At 48.3% G+C, this 12,980-nt stretch overlaps 1 protein-coding gene across 1 annotated transcript in view; it reads left to right on the top strand.

Moving 5' to 3' along the window:
- Positions 1–12,980, top strand: part of LOC136586483 (acyl-CoA dehydrogenase family member 11-like) — a 90,156-nt gene that overhangs the window by 18,698 nt on the left and 58,478 nt on the right. The window contains exons 3-6 of the mRNA XM_066584594.1: positions 1,064–1,141; positions 1,753–1,891; positions 5,083–5,190; positions 9,779–9,877. Of these exons, the coding sequence (XP_066440691.1) occupies positions 1,064–1,141; positions 1,753–1,891; positions 5,083–5,190; positions 9,779–9,877 (424 nt within the window). The remainder of the gene's footprint in view (positions 1–1,063; positions 1,142–1,752; positions 1,892–5,082; positions 5,191–9,778; positions 9,878–12,980) is intronic.

Genomic DNA, 12,980 nt, shown 5'->3' with positions numbered 1-12,980 from the left:
GTATGGTATGAGATACTTTGTCAAATGCTTTACTAAAGTCAAGATATACAATATCTACCGCTTTTTCCTGATCAACCCAGTTGGTGATTCTATCATAGAAGGAAATTAGATTCGTCTGGCATGACTTGTTTGTTAGAAACCCATGCTGGCTCTGGTTAATTACTCCATTTTTATCCAAGTACTTGCATACATGCTGTTTAATAATTTGTTTAAAGATCTTTCCGGGTATAGAAGTCAGGCTCACAGGCCTGAAGTTTCCTGGATCCACCCTCTTCCCTTTTTGAAGATAGGGACAACATTTGCCCTTCTCCAGTCTTCTGGGACTTCTCCTGTTCTCCAGGAATTTTCAAAGATTATGGCGAGTGGTTCAGCAATTACCTTCGCTGTTTCCTTTAGTTTCCTAAGATGTAATACATCTGGACCTGGAGACTTGAATTCATTTAAGTTAGCCAAGTGTTCCCATATCATCTCTCTGTTTATACATAGCCTACATTATTTTATTCCCCCAATATTACAGGGAAGATCCGTTGATGTTACATCTACTTTCTGAGAGAAAGCAGATAGAAAATTGAAATTGAAAAATTTGTCTGTCTTAACATCATTTTTAACCAATTCACCATTTTCATCCTATAAACATGGCATCTTTGACTTTACTTTTGCTTCTGACATACCTCTCAAATCCTTTTTTATTGCTTTTGGCCTCTGTTGCAAGCCTCAATTCTTTATTAGTTCTAGCTTTTCTGACACTTGCCCTACAGTTTTAGAAAGCCTTCCTCCTCCTTTCAGTCATGTGGGCTCAGCCAAAATGAAACACCCAAGATTTGGGTTTGCACCAAACCAAACTTTTAGCGAGCCTGACCAGAAACAGTCGACTGTTTCATTTCGCTCAACACTACAAGATAATCTCTGGCACCCGGAGTGGTTTGACTCCCAATAATCAGACATTTGTGGCATATTCTGTCAGTATGCCATAGATGTTTCTGTATATTGTGTGGGGATATAAGGTTAGAGTGTAATTTTTGCCATCAGTATATTCAGGCTAATGTGTTTTATATAATTTTAGGATATTTTGGATTATTATGCCAAACATGAACACTCACCGCTTAGATGGAAGAAGCCACTGATCATACAGAAGCTTAAGGTAAGTAGTAACAGATCTACAAGTAACACTGCAAATACAAAAATGCAAATAGAAAGATGGAACACTACTTCTACAGCGCCATCTATTGGAAGGCAGTATTCCTTCATACCAATGTCAGACTTCCAATAGGTGGCGCTGTAGAGGTATTGTTTCATTTCCTCATTTGCATATTTCCCAGAGGAGCATGCATGGCCTTATATGTCTCCTCACACCGTCGAGGTGCTCTCCCTAAGTAGAAACGATACCCTTTCTGATTGTAGATACAAACCTGCTGCTGCAGAAATCCCAGAACTGTTCTAGTTTTGCTCTGTATTTGGGCACAGGTCAGGCCGTTTGGATTTTAAAGGAATTGTCTGACAGTGCAAAAAATAAGCTTTTTCTTTTTTTCCTGTGTAGAAATGGCGGCGCTCTTGTCCTTGGGCTTGTCTGCTATTCACTTGATTACGGATGAGCTGCAGTACTAGACTTTGCCCATGGGCCATAGTGCCACTAATTCTGTACTTTTTCAGTCTGTTACCCTGTAGGACCCATTAAATGCTAGAAATGTATGTTACCACAATAGGTAGAGTAGTAGTAGGAGCAAACCTTTCCTTTCTTTCAATTCTGTCCAGGAACTAGCAAAAGCTGAAGGGTTGTGGAACCTGTTTCTGCCAGCTATCAGTGGTCTTAGCCAGACAGACTATGCCTTCATTGCAGAAGAAACTGGGAAATCTTTCTGTGCTCCAGAAATTTTCAATTGCCAAGCACCAGGTATGTGTCTTATCGATGCCAGCCTCCACGGGATGTCTCGGTCATTGAATGCCCATGGGTGTTTTTTCACCGCATATTATGTGAGCGTTGCACGGCCAATGTGATACACCGTGAATGAAGTCAATGAAAGTCATTGATCCATGCACATGTGTGTGTAGACACTGCGTGTTGATACGCATTAGAAATAGATCGAAGCATGCTCTATTTCTCTGCGTACCACATAGCGTGAGCCCTATACTTTTGTATAGGTAGCAAATGCAGCACTGTCCATATGTAATACATTGCACATGGGTAGCGTTTTTATATGCAGCCCCCGCTATGAAACAGAGAGGGGATAATTAAAAAAGAAAAAGGCACACTGTGCATGACTGTGTGCATGTGATACTCGGGCATGTGATACTCGGGCATGTGCGGTACACTCACAGCCCATATGTGATCTCTGCCAGTAGACCCGCTATTTGCAAATACCAGTAAAGCGTTGCGGGGGAACCTGCTGTATGGCCGTTGACACGAGGCCTAATAGAGAGAACAATAGTTGTGGTCACCAGTAGTTATTCTTTGCAGAAGACCCATCCATAGTGTATATAAGAAAGAGCCTAGTGTCTTGACATTGCATGAGCGAAGAATAAAGTCCACAAAGATGGAAAGGAAAAGAACTAGATTAGAATACAATGTAGGTTTGTGCTGTTGGCGTCAGAATTTTGTCTATTGACAAATTAGCTAAGTTCAGATAAACTTTGAGCACTGTATATGGGGATATTTTCTGGCCGGGGCGCTGTGTATGGGGACATTTTCTGGCCCGGGCGATGTGTATGAGGACATCTTCTGGCCGGGGGGGCTTTGTATGGGGACACCGTCTGGCCAGGGGGCTGTGTATGGGCACACCGTCTGGCCGGGGTGCTGTGTGTTGGGACACCGTCTGGCCGGGGTGCTGTGTGTGGGGACACCGTCTGGCAGGGGGCTGTGTATGGGCACACCGTCTGGCCGGGGCGCTGTGTGTGGGGACACCGTCTGGCCGGGGCGCTGTGTGTGGGGACACCGTCTGGCCGGGGCGCTGTGTGTGGGGACACCGTCTGGCCGGGGCGCTGTGTGTGGGGACACCTTCTGGCCGGGGCGCTGTGTGTGGGGACACCGTCTGGCCGGGGCGCTGTGTGTGGGGACACCGTCTGGCCGGGGAGCTGTGTGTGGGGACACCGTCTGGCCGGGGAGCTGTGTGTGGGGACACCGTCTGGCCGGGGAGCTGTGTGTGGGGACACCGTCTGGCCGGGGAGCTGTGTGTGGGGACACCGTCTGGCCGGGGAGCTGTGTGTGGGGACACCGTCTGGCCGGGGAGCTGTGTGTGGGGACACCGTCTGGCCGGGGAGCTGTGTGTGGGGACACCGTCTGGCCGGGGAGCTGTGTGTGGGGACACCGTCTGGCCGGGGAGCTGTGTGTGGGGACACCGTCTGGCCGGGGAGCTGTGTGTGGGGACACCGTCTGGCCGGGGAGCTGTGTGTGGGGACACCGTCTGGCCGGGGAGCTGTGTGTGGGGACACCGTCTGGCCGGGGAGCTGTGTGTGGGGACACCGTCTGGCCGGGGCGCTGTGTATGGGGACACCGTCTGGCCGTGGCACTGTGTATGGGAACACCGTCTGGCTGGGGTGCTGTGTGTGGGGACATCTTCTGGCCGGGGCGCTGTGTGTGGGGACATCTTCTGGCCGGGGCGCTGTGTGTGGGGACACCGTCTGGCCGGGGCGCTGTTTGTGGGGACATCTTCTGGCTGGGGCGCTGTGTATGGGGACACCGTCTGGCCGGGGCGCTGTGTATGGGGACACCGTCTGGCCGGGGCGCTGTGTATGGGGACACCGTCTGGCCGGGGCGCAGTGTATGGGAACACCGTCTGGCTGGGGTGCTGTGTGTGGGGACATCTTCTGGCCGGGGCGCTGTGTGTGGGGACATCTTCTGGCCGGGGCGCTGTGTGTGGGGACATCTTCTGGCCGGGGCGCTGTGTGTGGGGACATCTTCTGGCCGGGGCGCTGTGTGTGGGGACATCTTCTGGCCGGGGCGCTGTGTATGGGGACACCGTCTGGCCGGGGCGCTGTGTGTGGGGACACCGTCTGGCCGGGGCGCTGTGTGTGGGGACACCGTCTGGCCGGGGCGCTGTGTGTGGGGACACCTTCTGGCCGGGGCGCTGTGTGTGGGGACACCGTCTGGCCGGGGCGCTGTGTGTGGGGACACCGTCTGGCCGGGGAGCTGTGTGTGGGGACACCGTCTGGCCGGGGAGCTGTGTGTGGGGACACCGTCTGGCCGGGGAGCTGTGTGTGGGGACACCGTCTGGCCGGGGAGCTGTGTGTGGGGACACCGTCTGGCCGGGGAGCTGTGTGTGGGGACACCGTCTGGCCGGGGAGCTGTGTGTGGGGACACCGTCTGGCCGGGGAGCTGTGTGTGGGGACACCGTCTGGCCGGGGAGCTGTGTGTGGGGACACCGTCTGGCCGGGGAGCTGTGTGTGGGGACACCGTCTGGCCGGGGAGCTGTGTGTGGGGACACCGTCTGGCCGGGGCGCTGTGTGTGGGGACATCTTCTGGCCGGGGCGCTGTGTGTGGGGACACCGTCTGGCCGGGGCGCTGTTTGTGGGGACATCTTCTGGCCGGGGCGCTGTGTATGGGGACACCGTCTGGCCGGGGCGCTGTGTATGGGGACACCGTCTGGCCGGGGCGCTGTGTATGGGGACACCGTCTGGCCGGGGCGCTGTGTATGGGGACACCGTCTGGCCGAGGCGCTGTGTATGGGGACATCTTCTGGCCGTGGCACTGTGTATGGGAACACCGTCTGGCCGGGGCGCTGTGTATTGGGACACCAGCTGGCCGGCACTGCATCTAATGATGATTTGATACACTTGTATCAAGGCACTGTTCATATTTGTGACAAAGCCTCTATTCTTGCTTCCAAAAAAAAACTGTTCACCATTGTTAGTTAACCGGGTCCATTGGATGCCATTAGTATCTGTCCTACAGCAGATCAGGCAATTCATTGTGGCTTCCTTTATACACTGCAGCCACTACACTGATGTGAACAGAGTCTGAGAACGTGGAGGTATTGCAGAAAGTAAAATAGTTTCTGATCAGTTACTATTGAACAGTGTATACAATTACTGCAGCAGATAGAGGTTTAAATGTATTTCTTCTCTAATGTGGTAAAATTCTATTTGCAGACACGGGTAACATGGAGGTGCTGCACATGTACGGCACAGAGGCGCAAAAGAAACAATGGCTGGAGCCTCTACTTGCAGGCGAAATCGGGTCTTGCTTCTGCATGACTGGTGAGGATCCTAGCGGATGTACATTTCCTATTTACAATATACATTCTAAAAACTGAATATGTTGGCTTTACAGAGGTGAGTGGAGGTAGGTAGGCACCATTTATCTCTCCTAGTAGAAGTGATCTGGTAAAGAGACTCTATCAACATCTTTTTGCACCCCTCTATGAGGACCGCATCATGTAATGACCGTAACACTGATTGCAGTGATATGTCTGTTTTATGTATCTGTGCAGTAGTTTGGGAGAAACTTGCATTTTATCAGTAGCTGCACATGCATAGTTGCAGGCTAGTAAGTTGCAGGCTGGCATTCAATTGCAAGGCATTTTAAATGCCCCCATAGAAAATAATTGGCGACTCTTGAAGAAGAGTCAGACACAAATAGGACATGCAGCAGTTTTTCTAATTCTGCCTATTGGTCCAAGAGAAAAATTGCTTGTTTGAATTAACCCAGGGTGTCTGTAAAATTCTCCGACCCAGCAGATGGAGGTGACCGCTACCAATGAGACAACCTTCCAGGCAAAGGGGCGGGCTGGAACTTCACTCAGCAGCTTGAAGGGATGAGACTACAGCGCATACTGTACTAGATTAAGGTCCTAACGTGGGACAGGAGAATGTAGAAAGTTTTGGATGGCTGACTGAGAACAGTGGGCATTAGAAAAGTATGGATCGTTTGGAAACCAGACCCCTCAAGGAACTAAAGCTCAAGCCAATATTCAGATTTTCCAATGGCAAGGATAGGATGTAGGACAAAGAAAAGCGCATAGGATGGAAGTTGTGTCATTTGCAACAGGGAAAGAAATTTTTCCAAGCGCAATGATAAACCCGAGAGGAAAAGGGTTTTCTAGCCTTCATCATGGTTTGAATGACAATTTTCACGAATTCACGGGCTCTCAAGATGGCAGCTTCAACCGCCATGCTGTTAACCAGAGCGTGGATAAACTCCGGTGGAAGTGGGGTCCCTGTAAGAGAAGATCTTCTCAAAGAGGAAGGCGCCAAGGAGAGTCAATGAGCATATTAACGAGATCCGCAAACCATGCGCAGTGGAGCAAATCCAGGGCAATGAGAACCCCTGGGAGGCCTTGCATCGTGATCTTCCTGAGAGGTTGGAAGATTAGTGAGAAGAGGGGAAATATGTATGGGTACTGGAAGTGCGTCGATGGAATTACTAGTGCATCCACTGCTTGAGCTTGGGGGTCATGAGACCTGGTAGCTTGCGAGTGATTCTGAATGCCATGATATTGATGTCCGGTTGACCCCACCCTCGACAAAGTGCTCGAAAGACTTTGAGATGTAGCAAGTGTTTTCATGGGTTGACTGTCTCCCTGCTCAGAAAGTCTACGATCTAGTGGTCCATCCCCAGTACTTGAACCACCGAGAGAGCTGGAGACTTATCTTTGGCCCTTGTCAGGATTTTCGCTGCTTCTGCCATGACCTTCATGTTGTGAGTCCCACCTTGATGATTTAAGTACACGACAACCGTCACTTTTTTGGTTTGGACCCAAACTGGGAGACCTGTCAGCTGGGATGTGAAGTCCTGAAGCAACAGGAAAATGGCCTGAAGTTGCAACACATTTATTGGTAGTGTGAACTTCTTTCTGGTCCCAGTGCCTTGTAAAGTGAGATTTTGCAGAGTACTCCCCTAGCCAAAGAGGCTGACATCCATAGTGAGCACCTGCCATTGGAGGGTCAGAAAGGAGCATCCCATATGGATCTGTGGGGAATTCAGACACCAAAGAAGGGAACCTTAAAGCTGCAGAGGTAGTCGGATCTTTCGATCAACAGAGTCCACAGATTTGTCCCACTTCGAGAGAATAAGCCACTAAGAGGCTGAGCATGAAATTGGCCGAAATGGAATTGCCTTGAAGGAGAAGACCATCAGCCCCAGTGCACTCATGTAGTGATAAATGGTCATGGGATTCTGAGTTTGCAGAGAGCATACCTGCTTCTGGAGGAGGAGTTTTGGTGGTGGCAGTAATACACAGGCCTGAGCCGTGTTGAAGAGGAAACCAAGAAATTCCAGACGTTGCAACAGTTAGAGGGAAGATTTGGGGTCCTTAATGATCCATCCGAACCTGGATAGGCTGTCCAGAGTGATGTGGAGACTCTCCAGGTTGGCCTAATGGGTTGCAGCTTTTACCATGATATTGTTGAGATAGGGGATGGCCACTATTCCCTTCCAGAGGAGGAGAGCCATCACTGATGCCAGAACCGTTGTGAAGACTTGGGGGGGCCGTGGCCAACTCGAATGGAAGAACCGTGAATGGATATTGATTCGACTGGAAGGCAAAGCAGAGAAATCGCTGATGTGCTCGGCAGATGGGGACATGAAGATAGGCATCCATGATGTCGATGGATGACAGGAACCCCCCTGGTTCCATGGATGCAATGACAGATCTCAGTGACTCCATGCAGAAATGTTGGACTTTGACATACTGATTCAACTTCTTTAGGTCTAGAATAGGCCTAACCATCCTTCTTAGGTACCATGTAGAGATTGGAATAGAAACCTGCAAAGGGTTGAGAAGACAGAACCAAAATGATGGACACCTTGAGAGAATAAGTTGTCTATCGCCCGAGCTAAAATGTTGGCCTTTGAAAGGGACCTTGTAATCCTTGCTGACCCAGGTAGAGGCGAAAACCGTCCTGAGTGCCAAACTCACTGCCTCAAAGGATGTTTTGGCTAGAGATTCCATTTTCATGTCTTGCACATCTTGAAAAGATGAAGCATCTGCCATAGGAAGGGTGGTGTGCTTCGCCAAATCGGGCACTGGTGGATCTGCTGCTGGTGAAGACCATTTCTTCACTAACTCCTCTGGAAAAGAATACATGGTCAATACATTGTCGAATTCTGCATGAGGAGGGAGCGCCTTTGGAAAGCGCTTTGAGATTCTAAAGGAAAAGGTTGCCACTGATGTAGTAGGTAGGTCTGATCTGATACCTGAAGGGTATCCTTCAGGGAAAAGTATGGATAGTGTGGATACCTGACCCTTCAAGGAATTAACAGAACATGCACCCCCTTAGGCTGTTCCAGCAGTGCCCCCCCCCCCTTGTGCCCACCTGCCTTTAAGGAGAAAGGGAGTGCTCTGATGAAAGGGGGACCCTATTGCTGGTGGGTCACATTCAAGTTACAGCATGTACGTTTCTCCTTTTCTTCTGAGGTCCAGACACACAACAGAATGGTTAACTCTGTTCTGTTTGCCCTCCTCAGTGGGCTAACAGGGAGAGTCCTGCCAACCCTGTATTGCCTGAGCCCAAGTGGTTCTTGAAGACCGGCTACAAACAGGTCTGCCTCCTACAGACACTAAGCTAAAACTGCTTAGCTTGGTGTCTGCAGGAGGGGTATAGCTAGTAGGAGGAGCTAACAATTTCCTGCTTAGTGCCTGCCTCCTAGTGGCAGTAACTATACCCACTGTCTTCAGTTGTGTCCGCCAATAATATGGACGAGAAAAGTATCTTATCGGACAAGTGCTACCTGTCACTTTTTCAACAAAGGCTTTCACATTTGCGTATATGATGCATACACTATCTAAAATATTTTATATGTCTTAGCGTGCTCTGTGTCTGCTTATAACTGAAATACTGCCACCATGTGGTTGGATGCTAGGCATTTATATATATGGGCTAATAGAGAGGGATTTAACACCTAACTGTTTATACTGTAGATGACGCTGTGGCCCGCACTCACTAGTCTGTGGGTGGGTGTTTGAGGGTAAACGATGCCATGCCACCCACTCACCAGTGTAGCAGAGAGCAGCTCCTGCTACACTCGCAGTCAGCACCCACATCATATATATATATTGCATTTGCTGTCCTTTGATAAGAACTCTGCACTTAAGTGCATGCATTTTCTATTAGTCACCGTCCTGGGACCAGTTATCTACTGAATGGCATGCGGATGTGTAATTTTTGTATCATCAGAAGAGTCCTTAATGGAATGTAAATGGTCTTTCAAATCCTTTTGTGAAAACCTATACATAGATAGGTAATAAGTGATCGCTGGGGCTGCACACATTTTCTACTGCTCCATTCATCTCTCTGGGACAGCGCTCACCTATCTCTGACAGTTCCATGGAAGTTAATGGAGTGGTGTATACCTGACCACCGCTTCATTCATGCTGGGTGGCTCATTTCTGCAATAGCTCAAACTGGCTTAAAATAACAGACAGAGCTGTACTTGCTGATCCTCAGCTGTAGGGATTCACTGATGGTGCCCTGCCATCTGCCTGGTGATTGTTGTGAAAGAGGACGTCAGCGGAAATCAGGTGGCTGCCAATCAGTGGCTGCAACCTCGCCACTTGTTCTACTGGCAACAGCGCTCATATCCTGGGCGCCATGATGCCAGGAGTTCACAACTGAGAGGCTGCAGCAGTCAGGTGACTTCCGCTAACGTTCTCTTCCATGACAATCACCAGGTAGGCTGCAGGACAACATTGTTGGATCCCTGCAGCTGAGGACTGAGGAATACAGTCCTGTTTTGTTTTTTAGTCAAGACACCTTGAGCTATTGCTGAAAGTTGTCTAGTAGCTAGGCGACCCCTTTAACTGTGTTCTACACACTATGAATAACCTACATTATTTTCCCTCTCCAGAGCCTGATGTAGCCTCTAGTGACGCCACCAACATGGAGTGCAGCATCACAAGGGATGGAGATAGCTATCTCATCAATGGAAAGAAGTGGTGGAGCAGTGGTGAGTGAAACACACAAATAATCTGGGTGAAGCCATGTAGGGTCAGGTGTGAATAGCATCAACTGGTGTCATGCTCAACTTCACTCAGATACTATATATAACAGATCTTTAGAAGAGACTTTGGTAAAATGGTAAGTCTTTAACTTTTGGCTGATCTTGCCGCAATAAACTGTTTATCTGCAGAACTTTTCTGGATCTGTTTAGTGTCATTGGTGGATGTGCTTCCGCTCTGAAGACTGTTCTGATCTCACCAGCCAAGCCAGAATCCTACTCCACCCTGATAAGGCGCAAAAACCCTGAAACAGCTGTCTGTGTATGGATTTCTGGCTTGGTTTTCAATTCCCAATCTTTGTTTTAAAGACTTGTTTAAAGAGTCTGACATTGAGTTGAAGGAATGCTAGTTTCCAATAGGTGGCGCTGCAGAGGTATTGTTCCATCTTCCTTATTTGCATATATATTACCCAGCGGAGCATGCATGGCCTTATAAGTCTCTCACCTTCTAGGTGCTCTTCTTAGGCTACCTGCAGACGGCTGGGTCGGATCCCGCTACGAGAATTCTCGCAGCGAGATACGACTTGTGCCCCTGCAGGGACCAATGCGGCTCTCACCTGCTCCTGCTTCTCCGGCTCTGTGATGTGCCGGCTGTCACCCAGCCAGCGCATGCGCAGAGCGGAGCCGGCCCGTCACTAGTGACGTTTCTGTGCGGGTCTCGCGGAGGAATAGAACATGCTGCGATTTGTTTTCCGTGTGTGTTTTAACGCTGACAAATCGCTTCTGTGTGCATAGGATTGCGTTTTGCAATGCAATACTATCCATGCGGGCACGGGCGGAAATTCTGTAGGAAATCCCGCTGCAGAATTTCCGCCCGTGTGCAGGGGGCCTTAAGGAGAGACGATACCCCTCCCGATACATATAGTATCAGGTCACCTATATACTCATGGTAAACAGTAACAGTTTTACTTCCCTTTTCTCTACCAAATCTCAAGATTGCCATTCATTTATTTAATTATCTTCTTGGAGAAAAGTCCATAGCCGGTAATGATGACCCCGCTCAGTTCCTGGTATCTCCTCCTGGCAGGGAATAAACCTCAGTACTCCCATCCTGTCTCCACCCTGTTATTTGTCTCCTAAATTCAAGATCGGATGTAACTTGTTTGGAATTAGTCATCCTGTCATTCCCAAGAAATCTTTGTGCGAATGCCTCTGGTGTCATCACACCCTCAGATCCACTTCAGATATGAGCAGCTTCTTCTAAACTTGTTGTAGTTTCCCAACTCCAAACATGCTGAGAGTTGCAGTATTCAACCACTGGAAGACGACTGGTTGGGGATTCCCATCATGTACACTAATCAATTAGCAGAAACAAGTGACTCTTGGTACGTGATACATACAGTATGAACTACAAGCATCTTTGTGCTCCTACACTATATATGTCTGAAGAGAAAATGTAGGATTTGTTAAAGGGGTTTTCACACAGTGGATTGTATGGACCAGCTCTACGGATCCCACCAATGCTTGAATGAGGAGGTCTGGGTATGGAGCAGCGACCTCTTCGGATCTTTTCCTACATCTTTCCAACCCGCTGCTGTCTACATCACTGATAGTTCTCAATGTAGTTCTGGTTCAGAAGTGGCATACTGTAAAAAAACCTGTCCCTTCATTTTAGATATGGATGGCGGCCATCTAATTCATGTACCAGCAATGTATGTGGTGGAACCAAAGTAAACTAAATATATCATGCTACAGGCATGCTCGCTAGGGGCAATACGAGTGTTCTTGCCCCGTACCTTTAGCAACTCTTTCTTAGGTGAAGCCATAAGGAGATCCTTTTATTTGTGTTATAAATGATTAGACTCTTATTTCCACTATGAGACTTTCTCATTGTAAACCTCACATGCTTCTGGGCACTTACTGTACATAATGACGCCTATCGTAGGTACTAATTTTTCAGACAACTTAATGCTCATATAATAGCTCATGTGTATCTCATCAATCTTGCAACTTTTCCCACTGTAAATCAAGTTTTAAGTGGCTGGCACTTGGGGTCTTCCTTTCAGCCCTCTAAAATCCACTACCTGTTGTTAGGTATTGCGATTTTGTGATACTGAGATGTTTTCTTAGCCTTCCCTCCCCCCACAACTATCTTCACAAACTGCTCCCTGCACTCACACACTGACAGATATGTAGAGACAGTGTCTGCAATCTCCACAAACTCTGCCTGTCCTGCTGTTATAGCACCTATGTGTGTGCATGAGCATGTGCACACATTACTTGGGGTTTACTAACAATTTGGTCAGAATGTCTTTGAATAGCCCAGCTCCTGCAGTCATTGTGGCAAAACAGTGGGTATTCAGATACTGCCTCACTGCTGATTGGACCAGAGGCAGTGCAATGTGTGCATGGGAAGTGAGGGAAAGGAATTTCAAGACAGTAAACTGCTGGCTGAATGCTAGGCTTGTGACACGCCACCTGGGTGAAAGTGGATTGCAAACAACAGGGCAACAGAAAAATGGGGAAGGATACCTGAAAATCAGAACTGGGTACAAACAGCAGCAAGGAGAGCCTCATGTATTCTAGAAGACGTGTTGAAATCTTGGGTACGCTTTGTGGTTGTGGTCTGACTGGCCATCACGGGGTGGCTTGGCAGCACATAATTGTTTTTTCCAATGAGATTTAACTTTTTAAAAGTAATACAGCAAAACATGACAACTATATGAATTTTGGCATCGTAGTAATTGTACTGACCCATAGAATGAAGTTATTTTTGCTGCAGTGTGTACACCGTAAAAACAAGATCAAAACATTACCTCCCCCCCACCCGCACCCGCAAAAAAAAAAATGGCGGAATTTCGTTTTTTCTTTTCAATTTTAGTCCATTTAGAAATTTTTACGTTTTTTTCAGTATATGATATGGTATCATTAGTAGTACCATTGCAAAAAAACCACAACTTGCCCCACAAAAGGCAAGCCCTCAGACTGCTAAGTTGATGAATAAATAATAAGAGTTATGGATTTTTGAAAGTGGGGAGGAAAAACAGAAATAAAAAAAAGGGCCGCGTGCTTAAGGGATTAAGAATCCCTTATCGATGCAGCAGCAGTGAAT

This window comes from Eleutherodactylus coqui, chromosome 12 (assembly GCF_035609145.1).
Source record: "Eleutherodactylus coqui strain aEleCoq1 chromosome 12, aEleCoq1.hap1, whole genome shotgun sequence".
NCBI classification, from domain to species: Eukaryota; Metazoa; Chordata; class Amphibia; order Anura; family Eleutherodactylidae; genus Eleutherodactylus; species Eleutherodactylus coqui.
The sequence above is the reverse complement of the archived record's forward strand: the minus strand, read 5'-3'. Positions and strand labels throughout refer to the sequence as shown.